Here is a 26,610-nt window from a genome sequence, read left to right on the forward strand (position 1 = left end):
TTGAGGGCAGTTTCTGATAGCCTGTCCGGATGAAAACGCACCCAGCACCTGAAACTGGCAGTCTCTACCCAGGCAAACGTGTATGGAAATCAGGTAACAAGGAAACGCCCAGCTGATTTTTTTTTCCTTGCTCAAACTGACCTTAGAACACGACAGAAAACGTGATGGAAAAGGAACTGTGATTTCTTAAGGTGCCAGATGGCCAACTTCTATGGAAAAACCAAACCCCTGTCACATTTCTTATTCTATTATTCCTCATAAGGAGATCTGCAAGAGCACGTGGCATCCTCTTTTGTCACTTAAGTCTAACAAATTCCCCAGCTGGACAGATTAGTGGTGCCTATTTAGCACCGTCACTCTCGGTGGATTACCTTTCTTCTGGACAGCCAGCTGAAACTAAGCACATTCAGCTCACATTTCATTCTTGCAGGGCTCCCACCACCCCAAACAGACCGTGCTCCTGTTTAGCTACGAGTTTCTTACTTTCCTGTTCTTCACTGTACAAGACAATTTCAGGAAAGAACAGGACTTTCAAAGAAGAAAAACTAAAACTGAATAGACCAAAATATTTGCATATTATTAACACAAACCATTGAACGGTAAGAATAAAAAACAGAATTGTAGAAATTAATTGCTGCGTTTATTTTGAAATAAGTTCTGTAGGTATCAAACAAAGAACATCATCTGCATTAGGATTTCTGTTGGTAGTGCTTTGTTTTTAACAAAGCCCATAGTATTCCAGGTAGCTGGAAGACCAGGAAAAAGGATTAACAGATGTTCTCTCTTCATCAGAGCAGGACTTAACGAAAAAAAATCTGGGAGTTAACAGTTGAGGGTGGTACGTCCTTTAAGATTTTTGGGAAATGTCACTAATTCAGAAGCCTTTGCTCACCTGCATGCGACTCACTTCAGAGGTTATTATCCATACTTTCAGGATGCCAGTCACCGAAACTGCTACAACAGTATCCTCTGGGGAGAAAAAAAATAGGCTGACAAGAATGTCTTCATTTTGGTACACACTTTTGCATATCTGAGTATGTCTGAGACGAGGGGTTGTCTCATCACTGTCTCCAAAAGCAAGATGCTTCTCTTGCAGGAGGAAAGCCTCTTGCTTACGCCTAGCTGTTTGCCCACGCCAGCCTGTGAAGCTGCTGAAGCTTAATGGGAAATGTATGCTAGCTGTACGCTGCGCAAGCAGCTTGCCTGGGGGTTCCCCAGCAGTGTCTCTGAAAAATGAATCCATTCCATTCATTAACCACGCACACCAACCCCCCTCAACACAAATCAACCCCCCCACACACAACCCACGCCTATTGCTAGGCACTTTCTAGAAATTCCTGTTTTTCCCAGGCAATTCTGCTGAAGGACAAAAATCCCCAGGCCAAGGGATAACTTCTTGATTACAAAAACACAAACACGATTAAAATGATTACAAAACACAGAGTGAAATTAAATGCAGTAGCAGGGAACTTAAAACCAGAGGTCGCTTCCCATTGTTCCAGCAACTCAGATGTTGTGGAGACAGCAATTCAGCGTTCCCACAGCAGCCCTTTGGGAACAGTTCACAACTGCTGTCAGCCCTAATTGAAGGTAAGTCTCTTTCCTTCACAATCTTCTTTCTTAGTGTTCCTCAAACTCTCAGAAATCAACAGCTTCACCAACAGAAGCAGCTGAATGAGGCACATCTCCACAGCTGCCAAAAATTTAAAGCCTGGCATCTGAGCACAAACTACCAGCGAAACAGATGTGTGGACAGGTACTGCTTCAAACCACATTAGCTAATCCACTGCTATACATTCTGTCTGCCCACATACTTCTACACTAAATTGCCTGGCATTACTTTTACAAGTTCCTCTCTCTGCAGTCTTCGTTTTTTTTTTATTGTGTACTGTAATCAGCACTTTTCCTAAACACATCTCCTGCAATAATAGCTTTGAAAATGTTATGACAGCACTTCTCGTCAAGCTACTAATCACAAGGAATATTCGCGGTATGTATATATCTTGTCAAAATCACAATTCCCGGCGTGCCAAATGATCTCGATGTATGCCACACATCACATTAGTAATGCAAATGACAGCCTTAGCATCTAGAGTGCTTGCACCTCTTCCTTTAGCCTCGTGCCAGTTTCCAGGCTCTTGCTATCACAGCGTTCTCCAAAACCCTTTTTCAATTCTCAAAGAGAAAACAAGTTATCACTCTAGCGGAATGTGCTTTTATTCCAGAAGAAAAAGGCCTCTTCCTGTAGGAATGCTCCTTGTCCTTCGGATTTCAGCACACGCAGACACTGAAGATAACAGAACTGAATTACTTACCAGGTGAGCCTGGAACCTGTTGTAGCCAGTTTCACTACCCGGCTGCTCATTTTAGGTTTTACTCGTGAGAAAGCACTAAAATGTATCCCGTGGGAGTTTTAGCTCTGGCTAAAACAGGAATAGAAAGGATACCAAAACCACAACGAGTCTCCTCCCTGCACACTTTCAGGGACTAGATATAACTATGTATGCATTGCTTTTTTGAGAAGTTGAAAATAATATTACCTTACAGGGAGGTAAAGCCGTAATAAAAGCAACAAAAATATTTACCTTGTGTTCGATTGGATTTAATGATAGTCATGGAGCTGATCCAGTCGGGAGATATCTTTGATACCAAAGAATAAAGAACTTCAAGGCTGGTAGCATCCACAACAAGAATTTCTGGATAATGGCCGTGGCATAACAGTCTCCCTTCGCGCTGAGTCCCGACTGTGAACTGATAGAACTAAACGGGTATTAACACAGCACAGAAGTTACACTCCATGTCAGACATCGACTGCTTCGTTTTTAATCGAGACTGGAATTCCAGAGATACATTCTACTGGCTATATATTAAAAATTGCTCCTGGGCTCTGATGAGCAGAGCTTTTGCTGAGGCCCCCAGCTGCTGTTATCTGCCTGAGGCAACCCTTGGACGGCTCTGCCAGCTCTGGAGGCAGACAGGAGCCTGTAACAGCCCTGCCTGCTGAGGTCATCCTCCTTCTCCCACCTCCCCCAGCAGTACTTCTGTTTTACCCTATTCCTCCATTCTTTCCAGGATATCTAATTATTTTTTCCCCCAAAAGCTGAATTAAAGCACTTATGTCCAGCTCTAGGGCATTTGATGATACTGCATAACTTTCCACACCTCGTTTTAATAACTGATCTGTAGTTATCCCTGCTGCACAACAGAGAGCAGGAGCTCTGAAGCATACCCAGAGCACCAACCTGTATGCCAGTGTGTGTGCAGGCCAGCTTCGTAAACTCTATGCATCTCCCATCATTCACATCCCACAGACACATCTCCCTAAAACACAAAAGACAAATTACAGCCACATCCAAAACATTTCAGTCTTCCAAGGAGTAAAAAATTATTTACACTGGGAGAATCTGAAACATTTATTGTTGATTATGTGAGTTGTATTTAGGTAAAGGAAACTCAAAATCTACTTGAGTTGATTCTAGTTGAAACTACACAGCCTGTTAAAAACAAAGGGAAATGAGCAAAATGAAAAAATACATCATAAGCAATCAATATATTAAGTAAATGCAAGCATTTAACTGAGAATTTCTCATTTCTCTCCCCACTATTTCAAATAATTAAATACATCTGCTGCATCCCCTAAGGTGTCCAAAGATTAGCTTGCCTTTTCCACATCAGCAAGGAAGAAAAGCATATTACAGAAAAACAGAACTTCATCACATGGCAGTGAACGCTGGTGGTTTTTCAGAGGTTCCAGGCTCGCCGGAGCTGGCAGCATCACCTGGTACTCTTCATGAGGTCACGGAACAACCAATTATAAATACTATCAGTAGATATTTTCCTGACTTGCCTTATAAGAAAATATTACAGATACCGCTATGAATGAATTCAGATTTCAGAGGGGTAAGGAACCATTTCCCACTTTTTACTGTACTTTCCCCCAATATTTTCACTTTCAAAGTTTTAGATTAAAATTTAATCAAAACAGAATCTGTCAGCTGCTGCCTCATCTTTTTTCCCCTTTGCTTTGGATGTATCATTAAACATCGAAAACTTTTTTGGTTTTAAAACCAAAATGAAAAGACTACTTGGTACTGAAATCACTGCAAGGCAGAAACACTAGGTTTTGAGACACTCTGTTCACAAAGTCCAGGTTAAAAGGTTGTTTAAATACATCGTTCCCTGACTTTGTCAAATAAACTTATTGGGTTTGTTTGGATACCAACTGACTTCTATCTCTCCAACTGCATTTATATAGGCAGAGGCTAAGAAATTTCTTACTCAGCCACAGTTGATCAAATTAACCTTACCTTCTGGTAACCAGCCCTTAAAAACAAAGCAAATACAAGAACAGACTCCAACACTTCTTTTTCCTTTTATAGCTGGTTTTGCATACCAGCAGTCTGCCATTCAAACCCTAAGTTCCACACATGAATGAAACAGCAACTCTCAGTAACAGATACATGCCCTGTAAGGATTATCTCTGGAAATACTTTCAGGTCAGATATTTTGCCTAATTAAAGACAGCTGAATTAGAAAATTGAGCTTTTCAAAGCAAATGTTGAAAAAGCAAAGCACAAGGGCATACTTCTAAAGAAAATAGAAAATTATACATGCACACCAAATCTAAGTGCTCAAGTTTATACTGGTTTAAGAAGGAATAACGTGTGTGTAGTATTACCCTGTGCTGGTAAGGCTCAAGAAGATGCTAAAATCAGCAGTAATGAGATGCTTTGCACTAAGACAAGTGAAAGATGATCCCATCCTATTCAATGCAAGCCCACAGAGGACGGCTACTCATTTGGAACTGAAGTGCTCACACTCTTCTTAGAAACTCAAAAGCTGTTCTAGACTCCTGCTGACAAGACTAATTACTTCAGCTGCCTGAACCTAAACTAGGCTCAAATTATGGCAAGAAAAAAAGAGTCACTCTGTAAGAGGAACAAAACCATGGCCTGCTTCCTAGACACTGCTTGCTGGCGCCTAGGCCTGGGCTGGCACACGGTCAGCCAGAACACGACTGCAGATACACAAGGGTACAGTGCCTGCATCCTCCCTGCTTGCGGGGATTCGGCTGCCCAGGCTCCCGGCCAGCTTTGATAAGGAGCTGCCTGGCCTTGAGGAGCTGTGGGAACAAGCAGGGAGCTTCCACAGTGCTCGCTGCTCAGCCACCTGGGGAAAAGCTCAGGAGCAGGTGTGGAAACCACTGCAGACGTACAAGCAACAGCATCCAGCTGCAGCAGAACTGCTTGATAAAGAGGTTAGAATGCAAAGAAGTAGGTGGAAGCAACCCGAGCTCTCCCCTACCCTCAGCCTCCATTATTTAACAGCCCCACACGGTAATAAATGCCCCGAAAACTCACCCGCTCTCCGACGCGCTCACTACGTACTGCTTTTCACTGGAAGCAGAGGCCTTCGATAAACACGTAACTGAGGCTGTGTGACCAAACAGCAGAGCTCGGGGATTAATCTAGAATCAGGGAAATAAAACGTGAGGTACCACATAGTTACTGCGAAATAACAAAGGCACTTTACTTAACTTGAATGCACATATGCCAGATTTCTCTTTTACATTATATAAACATGTTAACATACAAACACATTTTATTAGCACAGCTGTGGACATCATCTCAAGTTTGCATAGAGTGCTGTTATATTATGTGAAAAGACAGTTTCTACCTAGCACTGCAATGTCGATTTGTGAAAAAATGCACTTTGCATAGAACTCAGGCCAGCAACAATTTTAGATCACAGACGGACTTTGGCCTGAGTCAAAAGAAAAAACGGTGCTGTACTGCAAAAAGTGTTTCTCCCCCCCAGTCAAGCAACTTCACAACCCTCTACATTCATAAATAAGTTTATATACAGTCCATTCACAGATGAAAAATGAAAAAAAAAGTCCTTTGTCCATCCTAGAAAGAAATTTTTGCCTTCTCCTGTTGTTTGTTTTTTTTTAATACATTAGACGTAAAGATATTTTCTGGGGGTAACTCAGATATTGAGATTGTTAGGTATCCAACCTAACTTCTGCCTGAAGCATGCTGTATTTTTATGAGAAATAGTTACTTCTCTAATGCATTCTAGGATTTTCATACTCCTGTACTGGGGCAATTTACTGAATTCTATTCAAAAGAGACACTTGCAGATTTCAACTCCAGAGCAGCCACTGCCATGATACCATAGTTCTGTGTATAACTATCAATCAATCATCAATCAATAAACAATCAATCTTTATCTCTGCTACGAGCGTTTTTTCCTCATTCCGTTTTCAAGGAAATCAGCAGTTCTTTTATTCAAAATAGCCTTAAAGAGCTCTCTAAGTACAGCTCTCTGGTCTCTGAAATCAGTTTCTACAACACAATGTGAAGCAGCTACACTTGAAAGCAATGGTAAGTTTAGAGTAGCTCCAGAAAAGGGGAGATAATTATTTTTAAAAGTTACTGCAGGAGCAGCAATGGAGTATGAGAGCAAAAATGCCTCTTTCTGACCTGAAATATTCACTACTGGGGGCATGATGTCACATCCAGGCCTCATCTTATGAAGGGAGGAAGAAAGGAAAAATGAATGGAGTATAACAAGAGCTGAAGAGCAGAATGGATACTGCCCTGTAATACTGAAGACAAAATCATTTTGGGAACAAAGATACACACTTAAAGCACATGGAAAATTAAAAATTATGCAGAGGCTTACCTCTAAATCCAGAGAGAGGTCCCAGAGACATATCTGTCCATCGTGGCAGCCCGTGACGATCATGGAGACGTCATCCATTAGCAGCAGCGTTGATATGCAGTGGGTGGGAGCCTTCCGCCCCCACAGCACAATGGGCAGCACCAGGCTGTTCCCTGCCATTTTGCTCTCACACCTGCCAAGTCAATCAATCAAAATGATCAATAGCACTTAGCAGCAGGTACGCCCCCTCTTCACCTGGCACCCAGTTATCTCTTCCCTCCCTGGGGAAGGTGCTCACCTTCACGTAGGGATGGAATAACATACCAAAACTTGAAAAACCCAGGGGAATGGGCTGCCGTTACACCTCACTAGTTTGCTTTCTTACAAAAGAAGATACTTGCCAAAGATACTTTTCAACATTTCAGCATTTCCCAACGTACGTGAATAGTTTTGCCCCAAATCACCCTTTTTACAACATTTTGAAGTAGCGCATGCCTCAAGTCCTGAGGCTGCAGCACCCATCGTGGGCCTGACCAGCAGAGCTCCTCATTTGCAAACCCAAGGACCTGTTGTCAAAAATAGGCTCTGCAGCTTCCTCTGGCTCACCGTGCACTTTCCAAACCTGCTCCTCTGTCAGAAGAGCCTGGCACGAATTTAATGAATGAAACTGGTGGGATTAAAGTTACCTTCACTCATCATTGGTAGGACCCAGGCATCAGGCATGCACAAGACCTATTTCAAGAATGTGGAGTCCAACACAAACTAATGCTGCATCTCATCTACGTAAGCATCAAGTTGAAATTTCTTCAAGAACATAGTTTTACACTAATTTCGACAAATGCTGCCTGCATTTCAAGTGCAACCAATCCCTGCAGCCAGAGGAATGGAACCTGGTAATGCCCATGGAAAAAGCATCACGTACTTGTACGCTGCATCCAATCGCACTACGGGTATTAAAAGCTACTTAAGAGCCATTAATTAATAAATAAATATAACTACAGACCACCAATCAAGCCCACTCTCTATTATGGCACACTGGAAGCTACCTTGAAATTAGTAGTTGTAAAAGCCGCCCGTAAGCACAGTGTTAATTGTTATGCAATGCTGAATCAATTGTTCCCAGCCTGGGTGCTGACAATATGGAACCGTACAATAATCCTGAAAGATGCAAAGGGTACAGCGCCCTTACTGAAAGGTGCACGGCTGCCTAACATCACGTAACAGTCAAAAGTAGCAAGCAATGAAGAAGTCACCTAACAGATTTTATCCTTTCCATGCAGACAAACACGAGAGCAAGCACTGCAAACATTACCAGCAGGACACTTTTTACAGGCTTACACATACCCACATTTCCAAACTTGTAGAGAAGAGAGGAAAAATAATTCTCAGAGCATTTAACACCAACCCCTTGGGGAGAAAGAGCAGAAAGCAAAGCTACCTCTTTCCTTCCAGTTTTTTACTATGGTATCGCAAAGCCTTCAACAGGAACTTCATTTTCAGGAAGCACCAGGGGCTCATTTCTACGGCTGCAGGGCTCGGACCAGGCAGACGAGCAGCTCTCTGGCATCACCCAACGCCAAACACAGCCCGGCAAAAACCCAGCCTCGCTTACGTCTGTCAACAATCGATGCATCTTTTTTTTTTTTACATCAGTGATGACAACCTACAGCAGCGAATAAGCACCGTGCCCATTGACAGACGGTCCCAAAGCACGCAGCGAGGTCCCCAACCATACAAAACCAGAACGATCTCGTGTTATCGTGCATGCCCATAAAATCCTCTGTGAGTTAACCTGGCTTCACTTTCAAACTACCTCTGCCAAAGACACAATAAATACAGAGATGTGGGGATATGGGAAGCAAGCAATTATTACTTAACTCAGGTTATTGCTTTGTGCCACAATTCACGCTGGGAAACCAACCCCAGTGTTCTCCAAACTGGTTGGCGTTTCTGCCTGTCCAGCCTTGGCATCTACTTTTATCCTTCTACGTGACCCCAAAAGACAGGCAGAAAACCCCCCAACCCTCCCTCCATCCGCACGCAAGCTGCTTCTGAAACTTCATTTTACTTGCACCTTCTGCAAGCTTTCCCACAACTTTCAGCCCTGAGAAGCCAGAGCTGTCGCTGAACCTCCTAAGACTCCAGAACTAAGAGAGAGCGTCCATGATAAGGGTTTTACAGAACAAGCAACACCCAAACAGAAGTAATTTAATGGTAGGAAGCTGTACAGCTGGTGAGCGACCTGTCACCCGCGCCCAGCCTCGGCACAAATGAACATCTGCTTTTAAATAAACCCACCCGTGCTGACGTTCAAACAAAGCAATGAGAAAGGGTAAGAATTAATCATTCCTTTCCCTATCGATGTTTACCACGTGTTAATGTCATTTTCCTGTATTTTCAGCGCAATTTGAATTCTGTTCTTTTTCAGATTTGTCACCAGCGAGCACAGGGCTGGCTGCCATCCATGACATCAGCACAAACCTTCGAAATGGGTTGCATATTTTCAAGTGAACAGCGATTTTTACGCCTAATATTATATGTATATATATATATAAAAAGGATGCTGAGGTGGGGAGAGGAAAATCCAGTGCTTTACCCAGTTACAGAAATGTTTCCCTGTTGGAACCAAATATTTACACATTCACACTTCTAAGTAAATAAACAAACCGTTCTGTTATTAAACACAAAGGGTCAGTGACAGGTGCTAGTTAAAATCTCGCTTGTTTCAGGTCTGTCAGGAGTGCTCAGCAGCTTTGGGAATTAGTTGGGACTCACTATAAGGGGATCAAATGCAAGTATTTCTGCTCTCTTAACCTAGCAGCAATCCAACAAGCCCACAGCGCACTGAGGGTGGAAGGCCCCTCGGGAGGTGCCGTGCTCCCAAGCCCTGCACAAGATGGGCCAGCAGCTGCCCAGGACGGCGTCCTGTCCCCGCAGTGCACAACCTCTGGTTATCAACCTCTCCTCCCCAAGGAGGCTTTCGTTTCGCTTCGCTGTCTGCCCAGCAGAGCGCACGGGAACTCCTCGGGACTCAGTGTCAGAGGCTGGCTCCAGCCGAGGTAACACCCACTGCTCTTCCTCGCCCACTGCTCTTCCTCGCCCACTGCTCTTCCTCATCCTCCCGGCCGGTCATCTGTGTCATCACGGAGGCCACCACGCTGCTCAGAGCACAATTTCCTCTTTGCGAAGCCATCAGACAAGTCTCAGAGCACTGTTTAAAGGCTAATACTTTTCCAGTAAATGACTCCCTCTTTTTTGGTCCAAGAAATGTTGGATGACACAAAATACTGTAAAAAGATCTGCCTGCTGAGTTTGTCAAGTTTGACACCTAACAAACCATTATTATTCCAGCTCGCATGGGGCAAGCACCAAACATTAAACCTGGGGAGCGACGCCTGAGGTTTATCCATGCTCAAAGACACGCATGCACACACGAACAAACACACAAGGCAGGACAGCGGCCGGCTAATTAAGCCGTCAGGTGCATTCGCTGTGATCATTAACCGTGCCCACTTCAAGATTAGAAAGAAATAAGGCAGCTGCCAAGGGGCACCTCGGTGGCGAGGTGCTGAGGGGGGTGACGGGCCCGTGTCACCCCGGTGCCGCCCGCAGTGCGGCAGGCGCCCGCCCCCCTCCCGCCCCCCCTGTGCCCCCCGCTGCCCCTCTGGGGCGCACCGCAGGAACCCCAACTAAAATATTATCACCGCCAGACCCCCCCATGCCCCCAGCTCACAGCCAAACCCAGCGGGACGCACACGGAGCCGCCCGGCCGGGCAGAAGGGCTAGGAAAGGGGCTTTAAAGCACCTCACATGGCGGAGCGGTGCCGGCTCCCCCACTCACCTGCCCTCCCTGCCCTCCTCTCCTCTCCCCTGCCCGGCGCCGCGGGGGGAGCGGGCCCGGCCCGGCGCGGCTGTCGCAAAGCGGCGCCTGACGGCAGGACACAGGGCGGGGGGGGGCGGGCACCGCGCGGCGCCGCCCCTCGGCACGGCCGGGCCGGCTGGCACCGATAATGAACAAATAAACGGTTATCTCTGCGGCTGAAATAAGAGAGAACGCTTATTTTTATCCAGAAGGAATGAAAAGAGTGAAATCAGCTCGCAAATTGTTTCCCTGTGTGGTGTTTGGGGACGTGGGGTCGGGATGTTCCACGCCCCCGGATCCCTGTAACCGATGGGTAAAGGCAAAGCAGCTCTGAGTTCTGAGTGCTGCTGAGTTAGTAACCAATTTCAGATCAACTGTGGCATATAAACATTTGAACAAACCCTAATACTGCATATTTTAATTGGAAAAGTAATACTGAGATCACCGATCTATCTCCATAGAGATATGAAAATCACATCCGCCTGGCAAGCGGGGCCGGGTCTGGAGCAGCGGCCTGCTCACAGCAGGAATTATTTTCAGCTGGGAGAGTGACGGTTCCCCAGGTGTCCGGTAATAATACATTCCTGAGGGCAGTGTTGGTTAAAGTCATGCCACATTATATCACAACATTAAACCAGAAAACAAGAAAAAATATGTGATTGGTTTACTCTAGCTATTGTAAAAGGCTCAGGAATGCACTTTGAGTAACAGATAGTACTAAGCTTTCTTAAGGGACTAATGAAAATGGTGAATGTGTTTATTTTGTGACTTTAAACGTGACTTTTTTTTCACCAACACACATGAATGAGACAGCTTAGGTGGATCTCAACGTGTGTAGGTAGCTGACAGGGGGTTACAACGTGTGTAAGTGCCCAGCAGCAGGATGAGCGCACCAGGCACAACCATGAGGATGGGGAGCAGTGGGTTGTGGTGCCCTCCTGCTCCACACATGCTGGCGGGTGGGTCCCACAGGTGCTGGCACCCATGGGTGCAGCCCCTCGGGGCGGAGGGCTGTGTATGTGCCCCCGGCGCTGTATAACCCGTCTGGGGCACTGGGCTCCCTCAGCTCTGCCCCAAACCAAGATGGCCGCCCCCGCTTCGCGCCTGCCCCAAGCTAAAATGGCGGCGGCCCCTCCCGGCGGGCCGGGCTGGGACGGGGCGTGCCGCGCGTGCGCGGTGCGCGCGGTGCATGCCGGGCGCGCCGTGACGCTGCAGATCGCGGTCCGGGGCCGCCGCCCGCCATGGGGGGCGTGAAGGCGATCGGCAACGACGCCGAGTTCCAGCCCGAGCTCAGCGCCGCCGGCTCCCGCCTCGCCGTCGTCAAGTTCACCATGCGGGGGTGAGTGCGGGGCGGCCGGGGGGGAGGGAAGGAGGCTGCCCGGCTCACCGGCCGCCTGGCGAGCCCGCCCGCTCCGCGCTGCCGGCGCCCCGCGGCCTCCTCACGGCCCCGCGGCGCCTCACGGGGCGGCCCTCAGCGCGACACCGGTCCCGTCAGTGCTGCCTCAGCGCCCCGCGTGTGTCTGCAGAGTCACACCGACACCGCGGGGCTCTGCTTCGGATATATGTTGATACGCTGCTGTGGGAGTCTTCCCCTGCTTTGCTTTTTAATTGCTCCTTCCACAGCTTCGCGTGCTGTAAGAACATTGCTTTGTCAGGGTAGCTGTGCTTGTGCGTTTCGTGTATGTATTATCGTTAACAAATGTATTATCATTAACAAATATGTGTTTTCAGCCAAGCCCATAGAGCTACGTTGGTGATAACTGGCTGCAGTTACAGTCAATGAAGTTTATCACGGTAACAATCCTGTGATTCCTGCTAAGGGTTTAATATACTGTTACTGTCAAATATTTCAAGTCCCACACAGACTTCACTGAAGACATTCTTCACAGCTGGTAACAGGAATCGCTAGTACTAACTTTCTATTAAGAGCATGTTTCACTGCATCAGGAGAAGCAGTTAAGTCTTTGCGCCCACAAAAGTCCCTTTACTTCAGAGTATTTTACTCTGCAGCAAAAGGTGCTGGAGCTAAACAGATTAGATGGAAAATATGAAGTTCATTTTAATTAATAGGTGCAGCTAATCATGTGACATTGAAACTGTCTGAGGAAGTGGGAATTAACACTTCGTGATGTGTTTCTAAATGTCATTCTTAATTGTATCACCAGGATTGTTCGCCATCTGTCAGCCAGGTAGGAAGGTTATTTTAACGTGAACCAAGGATGTAGTAAGAACGTGAATGCGCTAAGTCTGCGTGGGGCAGGTATCTTAAAAACAAAGCAAAACAATAATCATTGATTTTTTTGTTTTTACAGATGTGGCCCTTGTTTAAGGATAGCCCCAGCATTCAATGCGCTGAGTAACAAATATCCCCAGGCAACTTTTTTGGAAGTGGATGTGCATCAGTGCCAGGTTGGTATTCAACAACTCTTTTTCTTTAGCGAGAGAAAAAGAAGATTAAGTAGAGTAAATGAGAAACTTTAAGGAAAGCTGTTCAAATGGTATAGTAAGAGTATCCATTCTTGTGTTTGGTAAATAACAAGTAACTTATGCACAGAAAAGTGAATGAACCATACTTTTATTTCAAAATGTATTCTTGCAACTGCCACTTTGTTACCTTTCATTCAAGTGTTGTACAAGTGGTTTAACAGTTTCTGCTGCCTGTGCTACTTAAATAATACAGTTTAAAATGAGAGAACACCAGTATGAATTAGGAAGAGCAAGTCTTTCCAAACAACTTCTGCAATAATTACTGAATAAAATGAGGAATATAAGAAATGGGTGATGAGCTGTTGATTGACTTAAGGGTCGTTAACAAAAACTAACAAGGGTGTGTTGAAAGGAAATTTCTTGGGTTGCTGCAAATGAAAGTGGGACAGATGAATGAAGACATATCAATGCTTTGCAAATTACACTTAATTATGGAAAGCTTTGGGGAAGCTGCTATGGGTGCATAACATACATACAGGTAGAAATCATCTTCTAGAGTGGCAACTTCCAGGGTGTGCATGAAAATGTCTTGGGAAAGGGAAGAAATACAAGTGTAAAGAATGCTTGTGAAGGGGTAAATGAAGCAGGCTTCTGCCTTCGAGAGCAAGCAAATAGTATGACTTTCATAGCATACCAACAAATCTACTGACAACATGAAATCTATTCAATAACCACCCAAATGTATGAGGGATTAGGAGGATCTGAAGAACTTAAATGAATTTGAAATGGTTGTTCAAGTTGGAGATGTTTGTAAAATAGCAAATACTGTTTGTGATTTTGGGGGGGCTAATGTATCTTGATCAATATGTTGTGTATGTTGTCATCTAGGTGAAAACAACACTTCTGTCTGATATTGGTAATGGTCTGTTAGATAACACTTGTAACTAATTTATGCATTCTAGGGAACAGCTGCTACCAATAATATATCAGCAACACCGACGTTTCTGTTTTTTCGAAACAAAGTGCGAATCGACCAATATCAAGGAGCAGATGCTGTAGGTTTAGAAGAAAAAATTAAGCAGCACCTGGAGAATGATCCTGGAAACAATGAAGATACAGATATTCCAAAAGGATATGTATGCATCTCTTAAGTCTCTTTCTAACGCTTGCACAACTTGAACCTGTTGAAAATGTGTTCCTTTCTAAACATATTCTTGTCAAACAATGCTACTTCAGGCAAAACTACAGGCTTCCCGTAGCTTTAGAAAGATCACCCATCTGGGTTTCCTTTTTCAGACAAAATTCAAAAAATTAACTGTACTTACTAAATATGTGCATGTCACAGAATTGGAAAATGTTTCAAGAAAAATCTCTAAGCATAGCCCTTAGTGATTAAAATAATGAATTTCACGTTTTATGAAGACTTTACTACAACTGTGTGTTCTTTTTCTTACCCCTTCTCTGACATCACAATCTGTTTTCCCAAAACGCTTTTCCAAGTGTAAAGTCTTCCGTGGAAAAAATACATCATTAGACATAGCTGTCAAAAACTTTGAAGAATTACTCTAGCTGGTCCTTAAGAAATACTGTTATTCATGTGTTGCTAGGTGGATTTGTTGTTTATGGATTGCCTTTTCTTTTTTCTTCCTCGTGCACCTCCATTTCTTAAGTCTTCTTTCTTATCTCTTTAAAAAACAAACTAAAACCCTTTGCTGGAGGAACTTTCCTTTTAATGCTTAATGAATACCATTTTGCTTCTGTAGGGGTACCAAGTACAACTGCAGTAATCACTGATCAGCTTTCATGGATAATGTAAACTAAGTAAATCACAAGTTAAAAGAGAAAAGTCAACACTTGTAAATATATATTCTTAACCTAAATAGTTTTTTAAACCTGACATTTAAATAACACAAGGAGAAACTTATTTTCCTAATAATTTAAAAATCTGTATTTTTGATTTTATCACTGCGTGATTTGTATGTGTCTTCTAGAAAAATCAAAATCGCTCAATAACAGAACCACCCCCTTAGAAATACTCGATGCTCTCAGGAAATTATTTCCACCGTGTTCGGCGTGTTTTCCTGTTACCTTAAGCAATTGTGTTTCAAATCACAAGCCGATCTGACAGCTGTACTACCAAACACATGTAAATGAGAACTCTAATGTGACAAAACACTTTCCTAGAGCTGTCATCTTAGGTGGTGTTCTCCAAGCAATCCTTGGTGTAGGGTTACTCCTTAAACGAGGTTGTCTATTGTTCTGCCAGGAGTATGAACCCAGTTAGGTGAAATACAATACACCACTGCGCTGAACTGTGACATGTGACTTAGTTATGTGCTACTGCTGTAGCGTGCACATTACTTTGCATTAGCAAATCTAATATGCTCAAAATACGCTAAACTTAGCTGTGATGAGTATCTGTAGAAGTCAAAATGATGTCAAATGCAAAGCCAGGTTTCTTTGGAGGGTAACTATTTGAAATTCATAGCTAGCCATATCCTATCAGGCATGTGAGGAGGTTGCAAATCCAGCTAAATGTTTCTCATTTAAGAAACTTCAAGGGCACAGGTCACTTGAATTTCTAGCAGTTCAGCTACTTGTTAGCTGTTGCACAGTATGCATGGCACTTCATTTTATATGTGAACACTCACATCTATAATTACTGTGAAATCCTGCGTAGAGGTACTGGAATGTCACAGGACAAAGGTTCAGCTTGTTAGATTGCAGCCCAAGACACACTGAAAATCATTCAAGTAGCAAGAGCAAATATGTGAGGTTAGCGTGCATCTCCAAAGTTATATTTGTTTTGAGATGGAGATGGCACCTTCTATTAAAAGTTAATCTTGTTAGGAGATCTTACTTCATGGGGGTAAGACCCTGAGTGCATTCAGGACTATATGAGCCAAGCAGGAATTCTGTTCGACTTATTAGCAGTAGGCTGGAATGCAGTTTTAGAATATAGTTGACCCAAACAGGACTGCCAGCTGCTCCAGGAATGCATCCTTCTCTTGCACAGCTGCATGCCTCCTTTCTTACCTTGTGTCTGCTGAGCATGGAGGATGCAGGCTGGGTCTTTGTTTGGATGTTGCAGGCAGGCAGAGGGGGCCTGGAAGGGGAAGGGCAGGCAGGTGCATTATTTGTTTATTTTGTTTGGACTAGCATAGTTAGGAGAAGTGGCCAGCAGTGATTTGTGTTCTCTCAGCAGCCTGTGCTCGAATTTCGTTTATATCATGAAGCTAAAGCCTGCCTAGTAACACGCAGTCATTTTTTTCACGAGTGTATGTTACTCTTTGGGACCTCATATGTCTCTAAGAAAGGTATTTCAGGTTGCCATGCCAAAAGTTCCTATAGGTTTTGTCTGCAGTTTTCTCTGACTGTGTGCTGATTGTGATCTCAAATTCGTACTGTTGTGGTATGAGATGTTGATACTGTGTCTTCAGGCCTTAAGGTAACAAAATACTTGATTTTTATATATATATTTAAAAAGTGGCTTACTGTGCTTCAGTTGCACTTAGGTTAGTTTAGTTTATGCAGAAGGGAGAACTATTTTGGATGGGAAAGCCATTTCTGTTTTATCTGCTAGCTTAATCATAGCTCCGGTCTAAGGTCAGTGTATTTGTAGCCAGGTGAAGTTAATCAAAAATGTATCTGAAAAATTCTCCTTGTGCCCAATAGCTTATTCTCAATATGGTAAACTTGTGTGCTGGGGGGTGGTACTTTGAGTGGGAAAACACTGAATTCTGAATGGGATACATCTGAGTACTACAGCATTTTTAATTTTATCTTTTTTGTTTAAAAAAAAAAAAAAGCCCTGAGGTTTTCTGTGTTCTGTTTCTTAATGTGTTGAATGGGGAATTTCATTCATTCCAGCGTCTGCTAATCTCAGATAAGTTCACGGCAGATTTAATGCGCTCAGTAATGCTTTTCTCTTTCCTTTCAGATGGATTTAATGCCATTTATCAATAAAGCCGGCTGTGAATGTCTTAATGAAAGCGATGAGCATGGATTTGATAATTGTTTACGTAAAGACTCTACCTATTTGGAATCAGACTGCGATGAGCAGGTACAGTAAATATTTTTCTTAAGTGAGATGCTTTCAGTGATGCCTGGTCTTTAAGCATTTTTTAAAGATCTTGATTGCTTGATATCACTATAGTGGTATAAGGAAGAGTGGGATACGGTAGGTGGATGGAAGCAAAATTGGTATACAGAGATCATTGTAGCATTTTGTTTTCTATCCATTTGTGGGGGAAACTCCAAGCAGACTGACATTTACTGATGACTAGTGGCAGACTAGTGCAAGTGTGGAATATAGAGAATGTAAATACTTGGTTTTAAGTTACAAGCTCAGACTTCTAGTTAATTGTTGTGCTATGTTTGTTTAGAAGGATGAAGAAAACAGTATTTAACAACAACTTTCTCCTCCACAGCTGCTTATTACTGTAGCTTTTAGTCAACCGGTCAAACTTTATTCTATGAAACTTCAGGGGCCAGATAATGGTGAGTGAAATGTCTGTTTAATCATATCCTTAGAATCAAAGCTTTACCTGTGTTTAGCTTAAATTTCAAAAAATGATGCTTGTCCCTAGAACCTCTTGCCTTCTGTGACTCCCATAGCAGCTTCAGTAAATTTGGTGTAAATAAATAACATAACAGATTGATCTCACAGTAATATTATGCTGTTGTTGTGCATTGGTATGACACAAATATAAATATTGACTGTATTTGACATGCTGTAAGGAGAACCGACATTCTATTCAAGAATTAAACGTAAGAGCTAGTGAACGGCATATTTTAATTTTTATGCTAATTGATTTATGTTATACAATTACAGAAAATACTCAGGTATGACATCACCCAAACCCAATTATTTTTAGACATTTCATTGGATTTCTCGTATGGAATTCTGTCACTGAAATGTAGGAAAGTAGTGCAACTTGAGCTGTACCTAGATGCTGTGATAAGCAAGGGCTTTTTTGGTAGCATTTTGAGAACATGTATAAGGAACTGAATCCCAATTCCATATCTTAACACAGGACAAGGTCCAAAGTATATAAAAATCTTTATCAACCTTCCTCGATCTATGGATTTTGAAGAGGCAGAGAGAAGTGAACCAACTCAAGCCCTGGAGCTAACACCAGATGATATTAAAGAAGATGGCATTATCCAGCTTCGCTATGTTAAATTTCAGAATGTTAACAGTGTAACTGTAAGTAAAGCTTCTGCTCTGAGCTTTGTGCAGCCTGAGAACTTAGACTTCTCAAGCACTGTGATGTTTGTTGATTTGACCGCAGGTGTTCTTAGTTGCTCTCCACTGATTGCATACTATAGGTTAATGCTCAAAGGATTTCTGAAATTTAAGGTCAGGCAAGGCTGTATGCATGTGATGTCTCTGACTTCATATGTGTGATGAGGTTCATTTTCATCTCTTCATGAGAGATTGAAAAAAGGGAAGATTTTGATATTAGAAAGAAAAACCTTCTAGTGGGAGTTGTCCCTGCCCATGGCAGGGGAGTTAGAATGGAAGGGACCATGAAGATCACCTAATTCCATTACTAACACACCTTCTTGAAAGGCATCTTGTCTTTGTTTGGGGAGTTTAGAAGGTAAGAAATCCAGTTTATCAGTAGCCTGATTGCAAAAATGACAGACTTGTAAGTATCAAGTGAAGTGCTTGATACTTAAAACCCAATACCCGGTCCTCTTAAGTGTTCTTAAATGCTGTAATCAAATCACCTTTGTCTTTTAATGAGCTCTCTAACCCTCTTGCTATAAGAGACTTTCCACGAATTCCACGTAAGCTTTTTGTGACTCTTAAATGCAGGTGCAGTTCTTCCTCTCCCATTTTAAATATGGGTTTTAGTGCAATATCCACCATGACAAAGCTGATGCTGGAATTGCATTCTTCTTGACATTATTACCCTGGGTCTGCATTAGCCCCATTTCCTGCAATATTGCATTGAACTGCTCATCTAACGTAACCCCTGAATTCTGTTCCAAGGAAATGCTTTTCATGGTCTGAGTTCTATGTTTGCAAGTTATGGTCTCATAGTTGATTGAATATTGCAGTGCATTTCAGTTGCTGAGTGTGGTCTCAGATTGGAAGAGGAAGCAAGAAATATCCAAGCTCCATGGGTTTTTAAACAAACTGCTGGGAAAATAATAGCATTTTATATAGTCATCATTTGAAATAAGAGGACAGTAGCCTCTCTAGAGGGTAACAAGGCCTTTATAATGGGAAAAAGCATTTACTGGGGTGGTTCAAAAATCTTGGGAGGCTAACATTTTATGTATTAATTCAGGGATGGACTGTTTACCTTAGCTCTTGTCTCTTGGGATTTTTTTTAGTTGTTTGTCCAATCCAATCATGGTGATGAAGAGACAACAAGAATTACATACTTCACGTTTATTGGAACTCCAGTCCAAGCAACAAATATGAATGACTTCAAGCGAGTGAGTCTTCTTTCTTAAAAGCACTTATGAATGTTCTGAATGTTCTCAAAAACAGGTTGACTGAACAAATGCACTTGGTTGTTGTTATAATTCCACGACTTAAGGTAGATTTGGCCTCCCAAACAAAACGTAGATTTATCTTACAGATGCTGATCTTTGGTTCTACCTATAAATTCTTGTTCATCAGCTCTGTAAAAGCAAACAACAACCAAAAAAAAACCCACAACACAAATATGGGTAAGAATGTATACACCAACTATTTAAAACACAAGGGACTTTCAAATTACGTGTGCTATAGGCAGTGTTTCTTAACAGCTGTGAGTTTTATACCTTGATTTAGAAACTTGCATTCTGATGGTGTTCAGGAAGTAGAGAAGCAAGCCTGTGTATGAAATGGAGTCTCCTTGTGACTGATTGGACTTCTGCTTTGGTGAAGGACTTCGTAGATTTTATCCAGTGGGCAATGTTATGTAAAATTCAGATCCAAAAAAGATTTTGGTCACAAAGTGGCCATTACATTAAACATACCTGCTCTTTTTAAAACTAAAGGAAGAAGTGAACAACTTGTTACAGTGTGACTTTAGACCCACGAGTGCTGAGCAATAAGGCATTCTCAATTGGTTTGATTTTTTTTTTGAGAATGTGAAATGGGTTTGAAAGTATTGAAACCTTAAAGCTACTTACGTTTTTTCTTCAAAATTTAATATCTTTTTAAAGTAAACTGCTTTAAAACTTAGCTTGTTTAGGAAGACATTTGCTGTTGTAACCCTTCCTACGGACTTCTGTCCAGGTGACCAATAACATTGAAAGCACCACGGAATTTATTATACAAACTGCCTATAACTCAAGAAGGCTAAAAATGCTAATGGTTGTCGTACTTCGTATACTTTGAGTTTTTATGTTAAAAATGATCTTAACTTTTACATTTAAAACTTAATAACTTTGCAAATAATAAAGTTAATCAGTTAACAGGTTCTGCTGTCTTTCACTGAAATGTAAAGTCATTGAAAAAGATGCTCTAATATACTAAAATTAACTGGATACCTAATTGAGATGTTTCTAATGGAGCACTTCTGGTTCATCCAATACTAGAAATAGGTTGCTTTATTTAAAATCTGCTTACATGGTTGAGGGTTTTTTGTACAGCTTTTTTTTTTTTCCAACTACTTACGATAATAGGACACTACCTGCAATGAATTGTCATTACTATTTAATATAACATGAGTTATCTGCCTTACTTCTCTGGTATTTTGGGGAAGAGGATAGGATAGCACTCAACACTGATATTTTCGGTATCTGATAATAGTCTCAGTTTCATTTCTCTGTAAACTCTGTAAATTAGTTTTGCTTTCTAAAGTACTGAGAGTTTGTTTTCAAACAAATGCACTCTTTAAACCTGACCATCTGAATGTTCAGATAGTATTTTGTTTTTTTTTGGTAACTGATGATACATTGAGGATACAAGCTGCTCTGGGAGAGGTTTTGTCTTGATACAAGATTTTTTTTTTAAAGTGAGACCAATTAATCCCTGGAACAACTGTTCCAGGGGTGTGGTGGAAACCCCCGTACTGGAGGTTTTGAAGATGCAATTGGACAAGGTGCTAGATAATTTCATCTAAGCACGCTTTTCCCGTGAAGGCTTGAAGCTGGTGATCTCACGAGGTCCCTTCCAGCCTGGGCTGGTTTATGATTCTAAGTACACGCCCAACCCCATAAAGAAGTTTAAAGTAGTGTGGGTCTCCTCTGTGCACTGTACTTAGAGGGGATTTGTCAGTCTCTCTCTGCTCTAGATGCAGTGTAGGTGCTTGGAAGCTGCTATATAGCCTGGCAAATACTGTGTTAGTTAAAATTTTGTTTTCATTGAAGTTCACCGGTGAATGTTTGCACTCTCAGGGAATGTGATTTGTGACTTATGTTTAACTGGAAGGGGAGGGGAGCACAAACCCATAAGAGGTGGATCTACCTCACACCTTACAGGTGTGGTACTGATCCCTGGTAACATCAGGACGTTAAGGAGCTGGTCAGAACTACCATGAGTAGAAGAGCTTGCTTTGTTAGCTTGTGAGGTAGCTAATCCTCTCAGTCCTATTTTGCTTCCTGAACATGTAGTTTTAATATTAGGCTGTTAAAATATTTTATCATGCTAAATGGGATGTGTAGTCTGTCAGAGTTACAGAGCTCTTAGGAATTCTAACTTTTGTTTCCTCTCTTCCACTGATCCTGTCAGCTATGAAACCTTAATATAGTGTTGGGCATTAATTATATTCAGGCATGTAGATTAACTGGGAAACCTTATTTTTCTTTTCATCTCCTTCAGTAGTTACCCACCCTACTCCTCACTGCTCTCAACTATCTGACTTCCTTCTCTCAGCCTGCCTGTTCTGTTGATATTTCTCTTCATGATAGAAGTAGTATTGCAGCATGATTAATGAGATGGGGGAATGCTTTTTTCCCTATATTTCTGAGAAGCGTTTGTAAGAATTAGTAAAATGTTATCTGAAGGGCTGCAATTAAAAAGCAGGCATGAGTGTGATTCCAGTTAGGGGTTTTATGATTCATCACGTTGCTGCTCAGATGATTGTAGATGTGTTCAATTTCAAAATCTAAAACAAAACACTGGTTTCAATGACTTCTGCAGAGGATCAGGCAGATGTATTTTGATACCCAGTTGCGGTGGGATGTGGATGAATGCTCAGCTGTAGCAGCTCGTTGCTCGGCACACAGTTATTAAGATGCATAACTGAAGCACCCCTGTCCTTCAGACAGCCAAGGAAAACTTGTGTTTGCTTGCGGTGCTCTGCTAACACCAGCAGGGCTGCAGGAAAAATCACCTCTTCTTGATCAGCAAGATAGTTTGTGTTTAATATAAATGAGGTATTGTTTCCAGAACTTACACTGCCAAATGCAAACCTGCAGCTCACCTACTCTGAGAAGCAGTGCCGAGGAGTACGAAGCAGGTGAAGTTAAGCAGGCCCTTCAGTAGGGATCTCGGCCTTAAGTTAGTTTTGACATACGTGTAGTTAGCATTTGGTGAATAAAGTTGGATTATAAAAAAGGTATTTCCAACTTGCTGTGGTATATTGTGTGTATCCTGCTCCTTTTAACCTCTGGGGAGGAGGGAAGTCTGGCGTGACAGGAAAGGGGAACATAAGGGGGGAAAAAATGTAGATCTTAACTGGGTTAAGCACAGGGAAGAGAGGGGAGAGAGCTGAGATTCGTTGCCCTGCTTAAATTAAGGGCGCCCAAACAGCAAAAGATTTGTGGTAAATATCCCCTTCCCATGCACATCTAACATTGAGAAGTAGTTTTTGAAAAGCATGCCTTAAAGGTATGCCTTTGTTAAAAGAACTGTCCTTAACACTAGAATTACTGCTGCTCTTGGCCACATGTGGTCTGATTTAAGGCTTCATTTAAGCTATGCAAGCTACTGTGGTAGAGACTTGATTTGAGATTTCATTTGAGATGTAGTAGCTTACGTGTGAAGCTTGCTTCCAAATTTGCTTCTCAGTCAAGCTAATTCATGGGACAGACAGCTGAAGTGTTGGGTAAAGGTGTAGGTGCTGTGCTTTTGTAACTCGTGATTGATGGCTTAGTCTTAGGTAGATTCGTGTGAATCAGGTGGTGAACTTGTAAACTCTTTTTTTAAGATGGTGCAACTTAATGTCAATATAGTTCTTGTTCACTTCTGGTACTAAGAAATAAAAGATTGCTCCTCAGTTTTGAGGCTGGGGAATGTGGACAGGTGGTGGGATTTTTTTTGGCCCCCTCCTGAACCAAGGCGTTCTGGAACTACTTATTTGCTCTCTGTTGCTGCTGTTTTCCTTGTAACATTTTGTTTGTTTGTTTTTCAGCTTAACTTCCCATTTCTAAAGAACTAAAAATGCAGAAGAAATTAAAAAGTAATAATAAGATTGATGTGGTGTGGCACTACTCCCTTCCTTGCTCCCTCTGCTCATCTAGCATCTCTTTCACCCTTTCCACAATCTCAGCACTGATGCAAGAGCCATCTCTGCGCCTTCTGCAATCAGGAACAGCCTTCTCTACCTTCTGACGCATCAACTCATCTTTTTCTTTTTTTCCTCCATCCAAATCTTATTTTAAGCACTTCTCTTTCAGTCTTTCAAAGTTTCTGTTCTTTTTATCCCAAACTTGACATTTTTAAAGCATAACATGTGATACTTTTAATTTTTTTTTTCTGTAACTCATTCTTCAGCCTGTATTGCATTTTGTGAAAGCTGTTTGAAATGTAGTTTGTGAAATGCTGTAGCAAGACTTGGCTTTTTAATCTTAGTACAATCTATTGTTCTTTGGTGTGACCCTTCATTAAGTAGTGTGCAAGCCAGCAGGGGCTGCCAAGTACCCGTTACTGTCCCCCACTTGGCTCTAGGGAACCTCCTGAAGGCAGACACAGGAGCTGGTGAGTGTTTGTACAAAGGTGGCCTCATCAGGGTACTCCAACAGCAACACATCAGTTGTCTGACCTCTTCTTTATGAACTGAAAACAAAACCACGCACACAAAAATGCCCACTTCTGCTCCGCAAGGCTCAGTGATAGTTTCCCGTTGTACTGTTTGTAATGAGCCATAGAGGATGTTTTTTTTGTTGCTGTCAGGCTGTGGTTACAAAAACGGTATCAGAAAAGCCTCCTTCAAAACGTTCTCTTATTACATGGGAATTTCAGGCTGTAAGCAGTATCTTAAAGTGCACTAGATGGCCACTCCTTCTATCAATGGAAGGGAAATGGATCCGTTATGGATAAAAGAATAATGGTGATTGCTTGATTTAAGTTCCTATGTCCTTTTTCTTCTTGGGAAGGTAGAGTGGGGTGGTCAGAAGATGGGTTTCTTTGAGCTGTGATGACAAAATCTCCATATCAGCATGATTAATTTTCACAGATAATACACATGGGCGAGTTGTCAATTTCAACTTCAGACTGGTACAGCAATATTTTTCGTTGGAGTTACACACTTGCTAACATCTAATCTTTAATCTTTCAACTGCATTTTTTCTTTTTCTCTCTTTTTTTCTTCTTTGCTTAATCTGTGTCTAAACACAGTTTGTCTTGGAAACACAAAGAATAAATACTGCTTCATGACCAGTTTAACTTTTTTTTAACTTGATTAATTGGATCTTAATGTTAGTGACTGGTTTTCTGATTTTTTTTCTTTCCTTTTTTTTTCCTCATGTTGTCAAGTGGAATTTTCCTTAATCATTAAGTTGAATTTACAGCTTGGTGATATGTTCCTGGTCAAAGGTTCCTTGGAGATGAAAGGGGCCTTTAAAAGGGCTTTTTGTAGATCTCAGCTACCTTGTGATGGTTACAACTCAGCTCACCAAAAGAATAGTTTACCTCCCCCCAAAAAAATCTTCCTCCAAGAAGTGGAGGGGCAGGATCAGAGAGAATTTCCATGAGTCCATGAGAATTCTCCAGTTCAGAGCTGTGGGTATATTGGTTTTGGTTTGCCATGGGTCATGTCCCACAGCTCTGTATTTCTCTATTGAATCCCATGTGGTGTATTGTCACCTGACTGCAGAGGTAATTAATCATTAACATATTTGCTATATGAGTCAGAGTACAGAAAAGGTTTTAACTCCTTGGTTTTCAGTGTTAGTAATTGGAAATTCTATATTCCATTAATGGAGATCCTCAAAATGCTCATCCTGACAAAACTATGTCAGGTCTGTAAGTGCTGCTTTGGTTAGATGGAAACGAGTTGGGGATTGTTGCCTTGCCCATGCTCTCTTGCAGTTGTTAAGCCCAAACTTTTTAAGATTTATTATCTTTTAATTTTGTTTGACTTATAAATGGGTGTTTTCTAGGGTCTGCAAGAGCACTGGAACTAATCTGAATCTTTTCAGAAAAGTGCCCAGAATCACATTGTTTTCTGCTCTCTGGATCTTGCATTCAGTTATTTTAACGAAGGGGACTGAACACCCTTCTGTTATGAACTGTGCGACCTGTAAGCTTGCATGGCAGTATGTAGAGTGCTGGTCTTGCACTTGCTGTTGGCTGCCAAAGTCTGGTGGCAGCGGTAATCTTTTCTGAAATGAGAAGTACTGAGATGACTCTGATTCCTGGTGGAGTTTGCAGAATTGGAGAGTAGAAGTTGCCCTGGTAAGGAATAATGTTTTGACAGACTGAAAATCAGATGACATCCAGATTTCTCCTCAGGTTTGAACTGCATTATAAGGTAAATGTTCTCAGTGAAGTGCACACCAAGGGAAATGAACAAACTTATCATGGGAACACCCAGTGGTTCTCTTTTTGCTGTATTACTTTATATAGCATATTAAGGTTGAATGCTTGGTATATAACATTGTTAAACGTGGTTTAATGTTGCAGTTACTGTCTTCTAACTCTTCTCAAGTGAGACTGGTGTTTTGCTATTTGTATTAATACTAAAGATAAGTTTCTTGTGTCTTGCGTCCCTCTTAGTTCTTTAGAGGGATCCATAGCTTCTGCAAGTGCTACAACGCATGCTTAAATGCACTAATTTAGTTGAAAATGTTGCATTTATTTTGATGCTAATTTAAAAAAAAAATGGGGACATGTCTTTGGTTAAATGCTAATTGTTTCTTTCTGTTGTTTTCTCTTATCAGGTAGTTGGCAAAAAAGGAGAGAGCCACTAGGATGCGAGACACTGGAAAGCCTTATTGCAATCAAACGAGATCTTCACTTTTATCTACTACTCCTGGATAATTGCTTGACCATAGCCAGAGACTGTCAATCTGTTTCATTTAATGCCATTACCAATAAATCATTGCTTTTGTTGAGATGGAGTTTCACTAGTGTGTTTCTGTTGTAATCCTCATACATGTATTTGTAAATAAAATTCATTACTTTTGCCAAGTTTAATTTTGTCATTCTGGTAACTGTGGCTCTTCCTTTGTTCCATTTTAAACCTAAAAACTGGACTGGCTTATCTTTAGAAACAGAAGACATAATGTAGCTTACACTTGTTTAGAGAGTTCAAAATGTTAAATATAAGTAAAACATAGATGGCTTGTTCACAGCTATCTAAAAAGAAAAATCCAGAGCTATCTGTTACAAGACTGAAGGGACTTTGGATCCCTGTTTGCACCAAATGCAGGTATTTCTCAGACAGGAATAACTTCACCCATTTTGAAAACTTCCATTTCCCTCCCCGCCTCAAACAAGCATAGGATCAAAACTCGCAGATTTGTCACAAATGGCATGCTGG

General features: G+C 41.9%; 2 protein-coding genes across 4 annotated transcripts in view; one reads left to right on the forward strand and one right to left on the reverse strand.

Annotated features, from left to right (window-relative positions):
• WDR7 (WD repeat domain 7) overlaps positions 1–10,552 on the reverse strand; it is a 98,838-nt gene extending 88,286 nt beyond the window's left edge. Inside the window, exons 1-6 of one of the 3 annotated variants that reach the window (XM_032205379.1) lie at positions 10,508–10,552; positions 6,688–6,859; positions 5,361–5,467; positions 3,243–3,321; positions 2,586–2,760; positions 893–969 (exon numbers count right to left, since the gene is read on the reverse strand). In XM_032205379.1, the coding sequence (XP_032061270.1) occupies positions 893–969; positions 2,586–2,760; positions 3,243–3,321; positions 5,361–5,467; positions 6,688–6,846 (597 nt within the window). In that variant the 5' untranslated portion in view covers positions 6,847–6,859; positions 10,508–10,552. Of the gene's footprint in view, positions 1–892; positions 970–2,585; positions 2,761–3,242; positions 3,322–5,360; positions 5,468–6,687; positions 6,860–10,507 lie in introns of those variants that run through there. The other 2 variants (XM_032205378.1, XM_032205380.1) reach the window with 2 other exon arrangements.
• Positions 10,553–11,731: 1,179 nt separating this feature from the next.
• TXNL1 (thioredoxin like 1) lies at positions 11,732–26,264 on the forward strand. Its single transcript, XM_032205854.1, has 8 exons — positions 11,732–11,867; positions 12,841–12,937; positions 13,918–14,091; positions 16,896–17,018; positions 17,386–17,455; positions 17,992–18,164; positions 19,304–19,408; positions 26,009–26,264. Exons 1-8 carry the CDS (start codon positions 11,770–11,772, stop codon positions 26,036–26,038), a joined length of 870 nt encoding a protein of 289 aa, XP_032061745.1. The 5' UTR covers positions 11,732–11,769; the 3' UTR covers positions 26,039–26,264.
• Positions 26,265–26,610: the final 346 nt, after the last annotated feature.

The sequence above is a fragment of the Aythya fuligula genome, chromosome Z (assembly GCF_009819795.1).
Source record: "Aythya fuligula isolate bAytFul2 chromosome Z, bAytFul2.pri, whole genome shotgun sequence".
NCBI lineage: Eukaryota > Metazoa > Chordata > Aves > Anseriformes > Anatidae > Aythya > Aythya fuligula.